This window comes from Watersipora subatra, chromosome 8, assembly GCF_963576615.1.
Source record: "Watersipora subatra chromosome 8, tzWatSuba1.1, whole genome shotgun sequence".
NCBI classification, from domain to species: Eukaryota; Metazoa; Bryozoa; class Gymnolaemata; order Cheilostomatida; family Watersiporidae; genus Watersipora; species Watersipora subatra.
The window spans coordinates 36,080,761-36,099,491 of NC_088715.1; the positions used below are offsets into that span (position 1 = coordinate 36,080,761).

Genomic DNA, 18,731 nt, shown 5'->3' on the forward strand with positions numbered 1-18,731 from the left:
TAGTAGCAACTGTTAGCAGCAACTGTTAATAGCAACTGTTAGTAGCAACTGTTAGTAGCAACTGTTAGCAGCAACTGTTAGCAGCAACTGTTAGCAGCAACTGTTAGCAGCAACTGTTAGCAGCAACTGTTAATAGCAACTGTTAGCAGTCACTGTTAGTAGCAACTGTTAGCAGCAACTGTTAATAGCAACTGTTAGTAGCAACTGTTAGTAGCAACTGTTAGTAGCAACTGTTAGTAGCAACTGTTAGTAGCAACTGTTAGTAGCAACTGTTAGTAGCAACTGTTTGTAGCAACTGTTAGCAGCAACTGTTAGTAGCAACTGTTAGTAGCAACTGTTAGTAGCAACTGTTAGTAGCAACTGTTAGTAGCAACTGTTAGTAGCAACTGTTAGTAGCAACTGTTAGTAGCAACTGTTAGTAGCAACTGTTTGTAGCAACTGTTAGTAGCAACTGTTAGCAACAACTGTTAGTAGCAACTGTTAGTAGCAACTGTTAGTAGCAACTGTTAGCAGCAACTGTTAGCAGCAACTGTTAGCAGCAACTGTTAGTAGCAACTGTTAGTAGCAACTGTTAGCAGCAACTGTTAGCAGCAACTGTTAGCAGCAACTGTTAGCAGCAACTGTTAATAGCAACTGTTAGCAGTCACTGTTAGTAGCAACTGTTAGCAGCAACTGTTAATAGCAACTGTTAGTAGCAACTGTTAGTAGCAACTGTTAGTAGCAACTGTTAGTAGCAACTGTTAGTAGCAACTGTTAGTAGCAACTGTTAGTAGCAACTGTTAGCAGCAACTGTTAGTAGCAACTGTTAGCAGCAACTGTTAGCAGCAACTGTTAGCAGCAACTGTTAGCAGCAACTGTTAGCAGCAACTGTTAGCAGCAACTGTTAGCAGCAACTGTTAATAGCAACTGTTAGCAGTCACTGTTAGTAGCAACTGTTAGCAGCAACTGTTAATAGCAACTGTTAGTAGCAACTGTTAGTAGCAACTGTTAGTAGCAACTGTTAGTAGCAACTGTTAGTAGCAACTGTTAGTAGCAACTGTTAGTAGCAACTGTTAGTAGCAACTGTTAGCAGCAACTGTTAGCAGCAACTGTTAGCAGCAACTGTTAGCAGCAACTGTTAGCAGCAACTGTTGGTAGCAACTGTTAGCAGCAACTGTTGGTAGCAACTGTTAGCAGCAACTGTTAGCAGCAACTGTTAGTAGCAACTGTTAGTAGCAACTGTTAGCAGCAACTGTTAGCAGCAACTGTTAGTAGCAACTGTTAGTAGCAACTGTTAGTAGCAACTGTTAGTAGCAACTGTTTGTAGCAACTGTTTGTAGCAACTGTTAGCAGCAACTGTTAGCAGCAACTGTTAGCAGCAACTGTTAGTAGCAACTGTTAGTAGCAACTGTTAGCAGCAACTGTTAGTAGCAACTGTTAGTAGCAACTGTTAGCAGCAACTGTTAGCAGCAACTGTTAGCAGCAACTGTTGGTAGCAACTGTTAGCAGCAACTGTTAGCAGCAACTGTTAGTAGCAACTGTTAGTAGCAACTGTTAGCAGCAACTGTTAGCAGCAACTGTTAGCAGCAACTGTTGGTAGCAACTGTTAGCAGCAACTGTTAGCAGCAACTGTTAGTAGCAACTGTTAGTAGCAACTGTTAGCAGCAACTGTTAGCAGCAACTGTTAGCAGCAACTGTTAGCAGCAACTGTTAGTAGCAACTGTTAGTAGCAACTGTTAGTAGCAACTGTTAGCAGCAACTGTTAGCAGCAACTGTTAGCAGCAACTGTTAGTAGCAACTGTTAGTAGCAACTGTTAGCAGCAACTGTTAGCAGCAACTGTTAGCAGCAACTGTTAGTAGCAACTGTTAGTAGCAACTGTTAGTAGCAACTGTTTGTAGCAACTGTTTGTAGCAACTGTTTGTAGCAACTGTTAGTAGCAACTGTTAGTAGCAACTGTTAGTAGCAACTGTTAGTAGCAACTGTTAGTAGCAACTGTTAGCAGCAACTGTTAGCAACAACTGTTAGTAGCAACTGTTAGTAGCAACTGTTAGTAGCAACTGTTAGCAGCAACTGTTAGCAGCAACTGTTAGCAGCAACTGTTAGTAGCAACTGTTAGTAGCAACTGTTAGTAGCAACTGTTAGCAGCAACTGTTAGCAGCAACTGTTAGCAGCAACTGTTAGCAGCAACTGTTAGTAGCAACTGTTAGTAGCAACTGTTAGTAGCAACTGTTAGTAGCAACTGTTAGCAGCAACTGTTAGCAGCAACTGTTAGCAGCAACTGTTAGTAGCAACTGTTAGTAGCAACTGTTAGCAGCAACTGTTAGCAGCAACTGTTAGCAGCAACTGTTGGTAGCAACTGTTAGCAGCAACTGTTAGCAGCAACTGTTAGTAGCAACTGTTAGTAGCAACTGTTAGCAGCAACTGTTAGCAGCAACTGTTAGCAGCAACTGTTGGTAGCAACTGTTAGCAGCAACTGTTAGCAGCAACTGTTAGTAGCAACTGTTAGTAGCAACTGTTAGCAGCAACTGTTAGCAGCAACTGTTAGCAGCAACTGTTAGCAGCAACTGTTAGTAGCAACTGTTAGTAGCAACTGTTAGTAGCAACTGTTAGTAGCAACTGTTAGCAGCAACTGTTAGCAGCAACTGTTAGCAGCAACTGTTAGTAGCAACTGTTAGCAGCAACTGTTAGCAGCAACTGTTAGCAGCAACTGTTGGTAGCAACTGTTAGCAGCAACTGTTAGCAGCAACTGTTAGTAGCAACTGTTAGTAGCAACTGTTAGCAGCAACTGTTAGCAGCAACTGTTAGCAGCAACTGTTGGTAGCAACTGTTAGCAGCAACTGTTAGCAGCAACTGTTAGTAGCAACTGTTAGTAGCAACTGTTAGCAGCAACTGTTAGCAGCAACTGTTAGCAGCAACTGTTAGCAGCAACTGTTAGTAGCAACTGTTAGTAGCAACTGTTAGTAGCAACTGTTAGTAGCAACTGTTAGCAGCAACTGTTAGCAGCAACTGTTAGCAGCAACTGTTAGTAGCAACTGTTAGTAGCAACTGTTAGTAGCAACTGTTAGCAGCAACTGTTAGCAGCAACTGTTAGTAGCAACTGTTAGTAGCAACTGTTAGCAGCAACTGTTAGCAGCAACTGTTAGCAGCAACTGTTAGTAGCAACTGTTAGTAGCAACTGTTAGTAGCAACTGTTAGCAGCAACTGTTAGCAGCAACTGTTAGCAGCAACTGTTAGTAGCAACTGTTAGTAGCAACTGTTAGTAGCAACTGTTTGTAGCAACTGTTTGTAGCAACTGTTTGTAGCAACTGTTAGTAGCAACTGTTAGTAGCAACTGTTAGTAGCAACTGTTAGTAGCAACTGTTAGTAGCAACTGTTAGCAGCAACTGTTAGCAACAACTGTTAGTAGCAACTGTTAGTAGCAACTGTTAGTAGCAACTGTTAGCAGCAACTGTTAGCAGCAACTGTTAGCAGCAACTGTTAGTAGCAACTGTTAGTAGCAACTGTTAGTAGCAACTGTTAGTAGCAACTGTTAGTAGCAACTGTTAGTAGCAACTGTTTGTAGCAACTGTTAGTAGCAACTGTTAGTAGCAACTGTTAGTAGCAACTGTTAGTAGCAACTGTTAGTAGCAACTGTTAGTAGCAACTGTTAGTAGCAACTGTTAGTAGCAACTGTTAGTAGCAACTGTTAGTAGCAACTGTTTGTAGCAACTGTTAGTAGCAACTGTTAGCAACAACTGTTAGTAGCAACTGTTAGTAGCAACTGTTAGTAGCAACTGTTAGCAGCAACTGTTAGCAGCAACTGTTAGCAGCAACTGTTAGTAGCAACTGTTAGTAGCAACTGTTAGTAGCAACTGTTAGCAACAACTGTTAGTAGCAACTGTTAGTAGCAACTGTTAGTAGCAACTGTTAGTAGCAACTGTTAGTAGCAACTGTTAGCAGCAACTGTTAGCAACAACTGTTAGTAGCAACTGTTAGTAGCAACTGTTAGTAGCAACTGTTAGTAGCAACTGTTAGTAGCAACTGTTAGTAGCAACTGTTAGTAGCAACTGTTAGCAGCAACTGTTAGTAGCAACTGTTAGTAGCAACTGTTAGTAGCAACTGTTAGTAGCAACTGTTAGTAGCAACTGTTAGTAGCAACTGTTAGTAGCAACTGTTAGTAGCAACTGTTTGTAGCAACTGTTAGTAGCAACTGTTAGTAGCAACTGTTAGTAGCAACTGTTAGTAGCAACTGTTAGTAGCAACTGTTAGTAGCAACTGTTAGCAACAACTGTTCGTAGCAACTGTTAGTAGCAACTGTTAGTAGCAACTGTTAGTAGCAACTGTTAGTAGCAACTGTTGGCAACAAAAACATCATCAATGACAATAAAAGAGAAAATAACAAAATAAGTTTTTAATTGAATTATAAATGCAAATAATCAAAACTTGCTATTAGACAGGTAAGAAGAAGTGAATAAATGTTTTAGCGAGGTTGTCATGAAAACAGGAAATTATTTAACTGTTGTTTGTTTTGTCTCTGTTAATGACTAGTTAAAAAGTTTTCTTTGAAAAGACAGTTAATTACAAGAAAAACAAACTGTACTCCGCTCTGCGCAGGCCGCACAGAGACCGCAAGAGTCATTTTAGATAAGAAGGTAAACTTTTCAAACCAAAATATGACGACAAGAAAATTTGTTATTTTGAGCATTGTTGTTAAAAATGATTCCACATTTCTTACACTCTAAAATTGTTCAAACATACTAAATTTGTTGGTCGTCCTTTTCCATTTTATGTTTTAAATTAATTAAGAACTAGACGTTGAAGCGGGTTTTTTTGGCTCTCTCAGTCAAAAAGGTTTTTGACCCTTGGTTTAGAAAGTAACCAGGCAACCCCACATTTGCTGAAAAGTGTGGGTGTTATTAACACACGTCTCTTACTAAATGATAGCCTTGGAGCAAACAAAGCATTGACCTCACCTTCTCAAAGCCTTCACGCAGCTGGCTAGTTGAAGGTCATCAAATCCCTGTTCGTAGGCGTCTATGCCATTATCAGCTAGGTGAAGCTTACGTAGCCAAGCACCTGGCTCTGGAGGCTCTGGAGGGGCCTTCTTACCTTTCTTTTTGCCTGTTCAAAAACACAACTAATGACAGCTCGTTGACCTTCATTACCAGTTACAATTACATTACCAGTGTTAGCTTAAACACGACCATGCAAAAAGAACTCCCATAACAATGACCTCTTAATCTTTATATGTCAAAAGGCTTCCATAAGCTGGTGTTCATTGACAGATAACGGAGATCTGACCCAAGAAGTATAACAATTTTATGCATTATTAAGTTATTCATGCTGAGATTCATGCCAAAACCAAGGTTTAGAAAAAAATCATAATTTTTTTAAACAAATCATAATTTTTTGATTGAATTGATTTGCGATTTTTCCGATTATTTCGATACATTTTTACTTCTTTTTAACTCATGCAAACTCCGTGTTAAGTTAATGCTAATTAACTTTTAATTAGCATTAGTAAACCATCAAAAAAATGATGTTTTTTGTTACACGCCAAAAACTTTAGCACTTAATAACAAGTCACTTGTTGAAACTTTCTGACAAGCCGTAGCAGGTCCTTGGCAACAGCTTAGTCTGTCACATGACTGCAACTGCACAGCTAGTGGCAAAGAAGTGATAGCTTGTAAACAGTTGAATTGCTAAAAAATTAAAATGAGACAGAAAGTAGTGACAGAAAGTTTATAAACTGAAATGTACGACAGTAGATGTAATATGTTGGTGTCTCGGAATAGAACATGATGTTGGTCATATGTGTGGAAGGATAATTACAAATATTCTAAACACTATTTTTTAAATATAATATAAATATATAATGAAATAACTAGTATAAATGTTTTAGGCATAGTTTATGTAGAATTTTGAAACTTGTAATACAAATGTGAAGATGAACATAAGGATAAGTCAATATTTTCAAAGAATTTGTGATGCGATTTTAATAAAACGTGGTGAGCTAGAATACATGATCGGTAGAATACGAGTCTTAACATAGATTCTGTAAGAGGAATATCATTTTTCGCTGTTGATATGATGAAGAATGTAGTTTTGATTGTAAATTATGCAATTAGTCAAAAACAAAACATTTAGTCAAAAACAAAGATGTCGGGCAAAAATATAATTAATTATAGTTTGCATAAATACCACATTATCAATTAAACAAATCAATTTTCTTTAAAAGATCGTATTACACAATATAATTATAAAATAATAATATATAATACAAATGCAGGTTAAATGAAGCTGACAAACAAGCAATCGACTTAGAAATTATGCAATTTCGAAACAAGAAAAATACTATTAGTCAAAAGGTTTTATGCTAAAATAAATTAATCACTTTTAGAAAAGCTAAAAACAAATGTTGTTTTGAAGCTTCGAAAAATGTAACGATTATGTGTGTGACCAAGATAACAAGAATGCAAAGGCTATATGCTAGGAATTCTACATAAACTAGTGATGTCATAGAATATTCTGGCATTACATACGTATCTGTGTACAAGCAGTTTCTGTTAACACTGATAATACTGAAGTTGATACACTATTTTAGCAATCCTATTTGCTGCATATTTACTTCTTATTTGCTGTCGTATTCCCGTTGCTTAAGCTAACTGTAAGTATTACCAAGTTGTTTTTTAAATAAACTGTTGGAAATATTTCGGGTAACAAACTCCTCATTTTGTTAATAATGATGCTGACAAAAAGAAACAATAAATATGACTCGATTGATCTTCCCTGATCTTGATAACCAACGTGATTATGTTATTTTTATATTGCAGAGGAATATGTCTGGAATGACAAGCGGACGCGAGTGTTGCACTGACCCATACTGTGAGTGCTGTAACCTCAAATTCAGAAGACATTTTGATGGCACCAAGTGTGAGTGTTATTTACTTCATTGGTGCTACTCATAGCTTCCTGCTAACTGGGTTATATAGTTCATGCTTGGCAGCTCATTAACGGTGTTAAAATGAGACTTATTAGGTTTAAATAACAAATTATTATTTTTTTAGCTAAAACTAAAATACAAGTCACATATCATACATACTGTTTAAGAAACAATTCATTAAGTTTTAATATGTTTCATTTTGACTAACTTTCTATATGATAGAATAATCTTCTAGTAGTGATCTTATAAGGTAGATAGATCAGAGCCTGATTAATTTGGATAAGTTTCCTTCTGACTCAGTGATCTCAGTTCTCCAACCAATGTTTTTTTTTCTTGAAAATAAAATCTTAATAGCTATTGAATTAAAAATTTTGATTAAATACTTCATTTTAAAGTACTCAATTTTATTCTAGGATTTCTTTTCATAGCCCTGGCTACAGTTTACCTGTTATCAACCTCTCCATCAATCTTGGCCACTGCTTTTATAAATTTAATTCAAGATTTACAACAAAATAACTTATCATAAATAAATAGAAAATAGCCGAAAGCTTCCATAACGTGTTACACTAAATATTATTCATCTGAAACCATATACAGCAGCACTGATACACTACTATCCTTTCTTGATAGGCTACCTCGAAGAAATAACTTCCGAAACTACATCCGATACTTTCAACTCTCCTTCTTTATCACCCCCTCCATGTTCATCGTCTAATCCACCACCAGAGGCAGGGCCCAGTCCAATGACGATATATCGCAAATACGCTAACGACAACAGTTTCCGACCATACATACTTCCAAGACGACGCGCCAACCTACTCGACAATTGCACCAATACGAGACATGGACGACTTGACTTGTGGAGTGAAGGAACGCAGACGGACTTTACTGAAATGACTGAGAAATACACCCAGACTATGACAATGACAGACCACCAAACTATGACTGACGTAGGGACATTAGACAAACCAACTTTTACGGACTGGGCTCTGCCAATACTTCATTTTTGTTTTACTTCTTTTATTTCATCGTTGTTATAACAAATACATTTATTCTCCACCCTACACTTAAGTGTTATTGTTTCTAACATTTTTTTATTAAATACTTCATTGAATCAGTACAGACTACTCACCACATTCTTTAAAAATCAAACACAAAATGAAACTTGACAAATGGTTTGCTAGCGATTGATCAAAAATATTTTGAACTGATCGAATCCCTTGAAAATAGTGTAATTCAAAAAATAAAAGCAATTGTTGTGTTTAAAATCTAGTGAATAAAAAGAGTGAATGCATCAACAATAGTAGTAATAATAGAAGGACAGTTGGTGACCGATTAGGCTTCACCAATCACAAAGCTGTATTTTTAAAATTGACCAATTAGACTCGACTATCTTCTTGCTTCTATTTTTGTGTCGGGCTCTGTGATGGGCTGAACTTTTAAAATTTGCCTGTTTTTATATGTGAGCATCTTAGGTGAAGATTTATTTTTGTTTTCTGATTGGTCAATTTTCTAAAGTGACACTACTTTCGCTTCATGCCTATTGGCTCAACTCTAAAACGAAAAATCCTTTCATTTTGTAACTATTCTGATTTCTAAATGGTTATTTTGCAGTCCTATTGGTCTGGATTTTTTGGAGTAGAAAAAACTCCAAATATTTAGAAAATAGAAAACTGTAGTAAAGTGATGCAGTAGGGTAAATTTTGTTATATGACATATCTGATTATATCTTGTTATATTTGATAACAACCGCGTACAGATAGACATAAAGGACTGTCACAGTTATAAAAGTTGCAGCACCATTGCAATTTCAAAGTTGCAACGCTATTGCAATAATAACTGATTGTCACAGTTATAACAACTGAAAATTCTAGAGATGGGATAATCACTATTACAAGCCAATTCCCAGATTTCAAGCCACAACTAGAACATTAAGAATTTTATTGAGAAAACGTTAGATAATAAATGTAAATTGCCTAATCCATGCTAAGATCTTTTTAAACTCAATCCATTGGCAATACAAAAAGGAAAAACTAGAAGGTTTTTTTAATTTGTTAGCTGTACCGTAACCGCAGTATTATTAGTTTGCATCCGACAGCTTTTCTCCTTTTCTGATATATTTCACTGGTTTATATAGACTATGGTTCCAATAAGTTGAAGGGAAACGAACATCTTTAACGTCCATTAACAACGATTTGTTTATTCTTTCTAGAGAGTAAAGTCTATTCTGCAAGGTAAAACTAATAACAAATATTTTATACGTCTGCAATAAAGCAAAACAAAGATATTTTCACTAAAAAAAAGAGTGGTGTCTATCTGTTCGATTTCTATCTGTATCAAGGTTTGGATGAAAGATAACTTTTGATGATGCTCCAACTCATGGCACACAAATCGGTAAACTAATGATGCAACATCGGCGGCAATCGATCCCGTTTCAGTATCTATGAACAACTGCCCAGCTAGTTACAGTAAGACTTCTAATTGAAGGCCACCTCTATTTGAACGCCACTTTTATTTGACAGCTAATGTGAAAGGACTGAAAAATAGAGCGCCACCCTCTATTTGAACGCCACCCCCAATTGACGGCCTTTATAAAGAAAAGGTTGAAAGATAGAGCGCCATGGCATTCAATTCGAGGTTTTACGGCATTCTCTGGTTCACTTACGCATCTGAAAATTTTCCATGACGAACTTAAATGTCACAGAACTTGTATATATAAAAGATACAACGCTATACGTAAGTCGTTTTATTTCTCCTAAGCGTGACGATATATGCTATCAATCAAATCAAATTTTAGAACTCGCCCAGACTTGACACTTTACATTGTATAAAACTTTTTTACTTAATACGAAGCAAAAGCTATGCATAAATACTTTAAATTATCTGGAATTTACGTTATAGAAGGTATGAGTTACAGGAGCGTCTACTGTATTCTCATTCTTGATTGGTTGTTGCATGATATCTATATATAACATTGTAGTGATATTGGTAATCAACAAAATTATGTTTTTCATTATTCACTAATAGAAAGAAGAAAATGAAAAGACAGAAGTCAGGAATTATTGAGTTGAATAAACGTGTTTTAAAAGTTGGTAATCTAATAGTATTGTGGAGGAGCCAGGATAGTGAATTGAACGTTGTAGTGACAGAAAGTTTATAAAGTGAAATGTACAACGGTAGATGTAGTATGTTGGTGTCTCGGAATAGAAAACGATGTTGGTCAAATGTGTGGAAGGATAATTACAAATATTCTAAACAGTATTTTTTAAAACATTTAGTCAAAAACAATGATATCGGGCAAAAACATAATTAATTATAGTTTGCATAAATACCACATCAATTAAATAAATCAATTTTCTTTAAATGATCGTATTACATAACATAATAATGAAATAATAATATATAATACAAATGCAGGCTATATGAGGCTGACAAACAAGCGATCGACAGAATTTATGCAATTTTGAAACAAGAAAAATACCATTAGCAAAAAATAATTCATTCTAAAATAAATTAATCACTTTTAGAAAAGCTAAAAACAAATGTTGTTTTGAAGCTTTGAAAAATGTAAAGATTATGTATGTAACCGAGGTAACAAGAATGCACAGGTTATATGCTAGGAATTCTACATAAACTAGTGATGTCACAGAATATTCTGGCATTACATATCTGTGTACAAGCAGTTTCTGTTAACACTGATAATACTGAAGTTAATTCTCTATTTTAGCAATCCCATTTGCTGCATATTTACTTCTTATTTGCTGCCGTATTCCCGCTGCTTAAGCTAACTGTAAGTATTACCAAGTTGTTTTTTAAATAAACTGTTGGAAATATTTCGGGTAACAAACTCCTCATTTTGTTAATAATGATGCTGACAAAAAGAAACAATAAATATGACTTGATTGATCTTCCCTGATCTTGATAACCAACGTGATTATGTTATTTTTATATTGCAGAGGAATATGTCTGGAATGACAAGCGGACGCGAGTGTTGCACTGACCCATACTGTGAGTGCTATAACCTCAAATTCAGAAGACATTTTGATGGCACCAAGTGTGAGTGTTATTTACTTCATTGGTGCTACTCATAGCTTCCTGCTAACTGGGTTATATAGTTCATGCTTGGCAGCTCATTAACGGTGTTAAAATGAAACTTATTCAGTTTAGATAACAAACTATTATTTTTTTTAGCTAAAACTAAAATACAAGTCACATATCATACTGTTTAAGAAACAATTCATAAAGTTTTAATATTTTTCATTTTGACTAACTTTCTATATGATGGAATAATCTTCTAGTAGTGATCTTATAAGGTAGATAGATCAGAGCCTGATTAATTTGAATAAGTTTCCTTCTGACTCAGTGATCTCAGTTCTCCGACCAATGTTTTCTTTTCTTGAAAATAAAATCTTAATAGCTATTGAATTAAATATTTTGATTAAATACTTCATTTTAAAGTACTCAATTTTATTCTAGGATTTCTTTTCATAGCCCTGGCTACAGTTTACCTGTTATCAACCTCTCCATCAATCTTGGCCACTGCTTTTATAAATTTAATTCAAGATTTGCAACAAAATAACTTATCATAAATAGAAAATAGCCGAAAGCTTCCATAACGTGTTACACTATATATTATTCATCTGAAACCATGTACAGCAGCACTGATACACTACTATCTTTTCTTGATAGGCTACCTCGAAGAAATAACTTCCGAAACTACATCCGATACTTTCAACTCTCCTTCTTCATCACCCCCTCCATGTTCATCGTCTAATCCACCACCAGAGGCAGGGCCCAGTCCAATGACGATATATCGCAAATACGCGAACGACAACAGTTTCCGACCATACATACTTCCAAGACGACACGCCAACCTACTCGACAATTGCACCAATACGAGACATGGACGACTTGACTTGTGGAGTGAAGGAACGCAGACGGACTTTACTGAAATGACTGAGAAATACACCCAGACTACGACATCAATGACAGACCATCAAACTATGACTGACGTAGGGACATTAGACAAACCAACTTTTACGGACTGGGCTCTGCCAATACTTCATTTTTGTTTTACTTCTTTTATTTCATCGTTGTTATAACAAATACATTTATTCTCCACACAGTAACTTAGTGTTATTGTTTTTATTAAATACTTCATTGAATCAGTACAGACTACTCACCACATTCTTTAAAAATCAAACACAAAATGAAACTTGACAAATGGTTTGCTAGCGATTGATCAAAAATATTTTGGACTGATCGAATCCCTTGAAAATAGTGTAATTCAAAAAATAAAAGCAATTGTTGTGTTTAAAATCTAGTGAATAAAAAGAGTGAATGCATCAACAATAGTAGTAATAATAGAAGGACAGTTGGTGACCGATTAGGCTTCACCAATCACAAAGCTGTATTTTTAAAATTGACCAATTAGACTCGACTATCTTCTTGCTTCTATTTTTGTGTCGAGCTCTGTGATGAGCTGAACTTTTAAAATTTGCCTGTTTTTATATGTGAGCATCTTAGGTGAAGATTTATTTTTGTTTTCTGATTGGTCAATTTTCTAAAGTGACACTACTTTTGCTTCATGCCTATTGGCTCAACTCTAAAACGAAAAATCCATTCATTTTGTAACTATTCTGATTTCTAAATGGTTATTTTGCAGTCCTATTGGTCTGGATTTTTTGGAGTAGAAAAAACTCCAAATATTTAGAAAATAGAAAACTGTAGTAAAGTGATGCAGTAGGGTAAATTTTGTTATATGACATATCTGATTATATCTTGTTATATTTGATAACAACCGCGTACAGATAGACATAAAGGACTGTCACAGTTATAAAAGTTGCAGCACCATTGCAATTTCAAAGTTGCAACGCTATTGCAATAATAACTGATTGTCACAGTTATAACAACTGAAAATTCTAGAGATGGGATAATCACTATTACAAGCCAATTCCCAGATTTCAAGCCACAACTAGAACATTAGGAACTTTATTGAGAAAACGTTAGATAATAAATGTAAATTGCCTAATCCATGCTAAGATCTTTTCAAACTCAACCCATTGGCAATACAAAAAGGAAAAACTAGGTTTTTTAATTTGTTAGCTGTACCGTAACCGCAGTATTATTAGTTTGCATCCGACAGCTTTTCTCCTTTTCTGATATATTTCACTGGTTTATATAGACTATGATTGCAATAAGTTGAAGGGAAACGAACATCTTTAACGTCCATTAACAACGATTTGTTTATTCTTTCTAGAGAGTAAAGTCTATTCTGCAAAGTAAAACTAATAACAAATATTTTATACGGTTACAATAAATCAAAATAAAGATATTTTTACTAAAAGAAAAAAGTGGTGTTTATCTGTTCGATTTCTATCTGTAACAAGGTTTGGATGAAAGATAACTTTTGACGATGCTCCAACTCATGGTTCACAAGTCGGTAAACTAATGATGCAACATCCGCGGCAATCGATCCCGTTTTAGTATCTATGAACAACTGCCCAGCTAGTTACAGTAAAACTTCTAATTGAAGGCCACCTCTATTTGAACGCCACTTTTATTTGACAGCTAATGTGAAAGGACTGAAAAAAAGAGCGCCACCCTCTATTTGAACGCCACCCCCAATTGACGGCCTTTATAAAGAAAAGGTTGAAAGATAGAGCGCCATGGCGTTCAATTCGAGGTTTTACGGCAATCTCTGGCTCGCTTACGCATCTGAAAATTTTCCATGACAAACTTAAATGTCACAGAACTTGTATATATAAAAGATACAATGCTATGCGTAATTCGTTTTATTTCTCCTAAGCGCGACGATATATGTTATCATTCAAATCAAATTTTAGAACTCGCCCAGACGACACTTTACATTGTATGGACTTTTTTATTTAATACATTTGCTTAACTTTTTTAAAGTTCATAAACTGAAATGTACGATGGTGGGTGTAATATTGGATAATACTAACAATGGGTGCAATCTGTTACGGAGCAGTTGGGATAGTGAATTGTAGGTTGTAGTCACAGAAAGTTCACACAAAACATACATGAGAAATCTTAGGCTACCTTAGACAGAGTTCTTCACAAGTTTTTGGACAACAAGGAGAACAATGAGGTGTAAAGTACTGAATTTTATGGTTAGTCAAGTAGTTACTTGCACAGAGTGTTACGGGGCTTCTGATTTGCTGTTGACTTTTGTCGCTGCAGGAGTGCTGAGCAACCATAACTTGTCTCACAAAGGTTGTTTGGTCCGTAAAGTTCTATTTTCATACCACACATACTTTTGCCGCTGGAACATCTATTTATATCTTACAGGAGGATCTACTCCGCTTCAGATTTTGATAATCGTCAGAAAGGGGTGATGTTCAAATCCTGGTGGCCCCTAATCCTTTTTACATTCACGAATGTTGTTAGTCAACAAAACACCACACTGATTTAATTTATAATACCACACCTATAATTCAAAACATAAACAAAATATAGTTATTAAATATTCATATTGAAATAATAATATTGTAGATCGTATGAATTACTACCTTTCTTTTTCTTTTTTTTCTCTTTAGACTCAGGCTCTGCCGGAGGAATGGGTGTCGCAGCACCCATTTCAAACCTCTGAGACTTGGCTTTCTCTATTTAAAACCAACAATACTAAATAATAAATCAACTAAAACATGGAAAAGATTATCAATATTGGACGAAGTAAGGAATGTGAGAAACTCTCTGTTAGCCTTAGATCTAAAAGAGTCGCACAGATGCAAATGATATAATGTAAAGCATGCATGGCGCAATCAAAAATATGGCGATGCGAGTAGCTTGTATAATTAATTGATTTTCGGTGCATCTAGAGCTGTAATATACCCCCAAAACACATGATATTTATACTTATTTATATTTATTAAGTTGCAGAATTTAAATACTGAATAAGGTTGCCTTCAGATATGTACTTGATTCCAATGCTTCAAATGGATTTGGAGTTTCTTCCACTTTGACGCATAGAAATGGTAAAATATTAACAGATTTGACACCATTTCAGTGTTAAGGCATTCGAAGTGATACAACTATCCGACATCACAGAAATGCTCACTGCGAATAAATTCGAATTCATACCCAGTTACGCTCTCCCCAATGGAGGTAAGAAAAATCATCACATTTCATCACACCACCACAAGGTTATATAATGGCTACTATTGCCAATGGTTGGTTGCTCATATGACAAAGATGAGATACCCTTTCATTTAGTTTATTACTTTATTCATTAACAAACTGAACCTACCGACTGTACAGACTCCCACTTCACTGGTACTGACCTCTGCCTAGGCTTAACTCTTTTAGCATAGAAGCAGTTTTTCTTACAAAAAGCGATTGTCATTCATGCCTTTCAAGCAATAATTGTATCGCAAATAGTAAATATCGTTGCTGGTTTGTAAAATACAGAGATATTAATAAAGAAAATTCTGATCAGGTATTCTGGCTAAGTTAGTGCGATGATATACAGCCCCCCAAAGATAGCTGACGGCTATCATATTGGCGGGGTTTAATGATGAAGCTCTGTTAGGATTGTGCTAGCCTGGGTTTTGGAGCAAACACAACTCTCGCGGGGCGGTCGCCTTACCTTGTTAGGTTTTGAAAAACACGACTCGCTGTTATCGTTTCATTAGCTCATTCGGTCAGTAGACCCATCGGTTCACAATAGCAAACCTTGAATTTCTACAATGTAGGGGTGATACCTAAACAAAATAATGGATCCATGCTAAATAAAACATTTCAAATTACCTACTTTTAATAATTTTAAAATTGGTAAAGGTCGTAGTAGTTGAATATAATTTACCCAAACAACGGCTTTTTTTCCTAGTTTTTGATTAATATTTTGCCACCACTAATATAAAATGACTAAGTCATTCATAGTTCTCACATTGTTTTACCTGGCCAATAAGATGGGACAGCAGACAAAGCTGTGCAGTGTAGTTTTCATACTCAACATCTAAATACAAAACCGAATTTTGGCCATTTCACGATTGTGACTATTAATACCACGAATGCTTGCGAATGGCAACTGACTGATCATAATGGTGACAATATTGGGATACTATATTTATTTGACAACAAAATGAATTCAACAGATAAGTAAAATAACCACTATAGTTCATAATATTTGTAAATTTACAAGGGGCTTTATTTAGCATATTTGTTTGTTCGGGTGCCGTGTTCGGGTTCATCCCAACAGAGCTCCATCATTAAACCCCGCCCATATGAGAGCCGTTGGCTATCCTTGGGGGGCTGTATATCATTGGTTAGTGCAACTAGCATGCGAAGCGTGAATTGAAAAGTGACTTTGACCCCAAAGTAAGTCTACTTTTAAAAGTTCTGTTTTGAGGAGTACATCGCTGGTCTTGGAAAAATCGATAAAGTGAAACTCTGAATCGTTGAAACGTTAGGGTGCGAAGTTGTCAGCAGAGGCAAGCCCTGAATTCATTCAAAGCATGGGAACTCAGTGATGAACATAAACAGAAGAATACATATGCTTTACAAATTAAATATTTTGTAGCAGGAGTGTGGCTACCAGTTACTACATGATACACAGTAATAATATAATAGTGTTGATAGCCTGTGAGCATAGTCCACACACAATGTAGACGCTGATAATACCAGCCTCTATTATCAACAAAAATTTTCATGCTTAACCATAATTGCCGCGTACAACTTTTATCATTTTTTCTAGGTGAATCAGACACTCGGATTCCGATTTCGTACTTGAAATAAATATTGGTCCACTAACTTTCAAAGTTATGAAGGCGTTTTTTGCAGCATTCCAATATCCGTCTCGAAAACAACACGGTCGGCACAACAAGCTCTGCCCATAAATATGTGATGTAACCTAGCTTTTTAGGAACGTAAGTTGGGGATGTTTAGTCCGATTTAGAATGATAGAGATGGATGTCTTAAAACCAGTCATTATCTAAATTCAGCCTTCAAAATAATCTCAGGCCTTTTATGAAAGTTAAATGAACTACTTAAAACTGCTCGTAGCTTGTTACAGGAGGTTTGATAGGCTGAACGCCAAGAAAAATGAGCTCAAAAAACCTAGCAACACTCGCTTGTGATAAAATCGTACTCTTTTGATTATCACGCTATCAAGTTATCATTCTGGGACTAAACTCGACGGCTAAACACTATACAGGGATAGATCGACATACAAATGTCCCGACATATGTGCAATTTGAGATACATAGTATTTTCTGAAAACTTGTTGCCTTGAAATACGAGACAAATTTGAGATACGACCAAATTAGTTGGTTCATGATGCGGCCGCTATCGTAACCTTTAGCCAGTACCATCTGTCTCGAAGGTAAAAACTCTATTCGGTACATAAAAAGGTAACATTTTATTGCAAATCATAACCACTAGATATTTATTACCTTGTTAGCATAGGTGGTAAATTAAAATAATTAAAAACATGTTTTTCCATCCTGGTCAAGTGTTTTATCAAAGGTTGAGGAACAGATTAATTTAAATTTACTAATTTTGTCTAGGAATAATTGATTTGAGATATGAGTGAATTGACATACAAGCTCAGTCCTTAAACTCATTAGGTTCATATTTTAAAGTATTAGAATATATTTAGTCGTCTGACTCAGCTACATCTTCTCTGATACTCTATATACATGTATTCACAACTCCAAAAAGTTCAAAATCTTGTATTTCGTGTTTACAGCATTATACTATTAAACTTTCCACCTTATATTAATAGTTATAATGTTTTGTTAAGATATGTCACCTTCAGCCAATCTCGCTGCCTCTTCTGCCGCTAATTTCTGTTCTTCCAGAATTTTCTTCTCACGAATTTCTGTCTCAGCCTTATCAACAAGGGCAATAATAAGCTTCTCCGTTCCTGCGCATCCAAAATCATTGCCATCCAAGAATACATCCCTGCAACGCATCGATGCTTGTAACCTTGACATTACAGGTAAACCACCAGCATTTTATACTGTAGTGAGAATTTCCTTAAGTATACACTATACAATATAAGTATTCCTCAAGTATAGACCATCTAGTCTACATTCTGTCACATTCTGCCTGCATGCATCTGAGGTAAGTAATAAGTAGGTAAGTGTAAGTAATCTTGACAAGAGACTTACTGCTGGGAGCTAGTGATGTTAAGACCCTCCCTGTAAACGACAGTAGCTAAAGGCATAGCTCATACTCTAAGTTCTAATATGAAAACATTTAAAATGAAAACATATACCTATTTCTCAAAGTTGGTCGTGTATATGTGTGCGTGTCCAGCTATAGCTATTAATATCTTGAAATAAAAAATCTGCATCACATTTGATTTGATCTTGGAACCTCCCTTTCACCAGTCCGACACCTTACTAACTAAGACACACGAGCTTGATTGATGCGCTAGGCAATCTATGTCGTTACATGGGAGCAGATTTCGCTACCACTCTCCATTACGACGTAATGTGATGATGCAATGGCACGGATAGTGGTAGCGTAATGTTATGCATGCTCAATCGCGAGAGCAAATAGTTCGCTCTTATTAGTAAGCTTACCCAAATTAGCCACTGGCAATGTGCCAGACTAATAGCAAGCGGCAGGTAATAGCAATAAAAATTACCTCTCATTGTTCATAAGCTGATTTTTAATACTCGAGCAACGCTGGGCATCCAGCTAACAATGGCAAATGTTGTTACATGTTAAATATAAATAAAATTTCTGTCCAGACTTTTTCATTACATTTATATTATATTAAGTATGTCTGTGAATCTGTGATTCCAGCTATAGTGCATGCTGATTATTTTACCGATGCGGCCACGCATTACGATGCCCCTG

The 18,731-nt window shown here is 35.8% G+C and overlaps 1 protein-coding gene across 1 annotated transcript in view; it reads right to left on the reverse strand.

Moving 5' to 3' along the window:
* Nucleotides 1-18,731, reverse strand: part of LOC137401720 (ribonuclease inhibitor-like) — a 38,497-nt gene that overhangs the window by 13,864 nt on the left and 5,902 nt on the right. The window contains exons 6-8 of the mRNA XM_068088177.1: nucleotides 17,674-17,825; nucleotides 14,435-14,527; nucleotides 4,933-5,080 (exon numbers count right to left, since the gene is read on the reverse strand). Coding sequence (XP_067944278.1) covers nucleotides 4,933-5,080; nucleotides 14,435-14,527; nucleotides 17,674-17,825 — 393 coding nt within the window. The remainder of the gene's footprint in view (nucleotides 1-4,932; nucleotides 5,081-14,434; nucleotides 14,528-17,673; nucleotides 17,826-18,731) is intronic.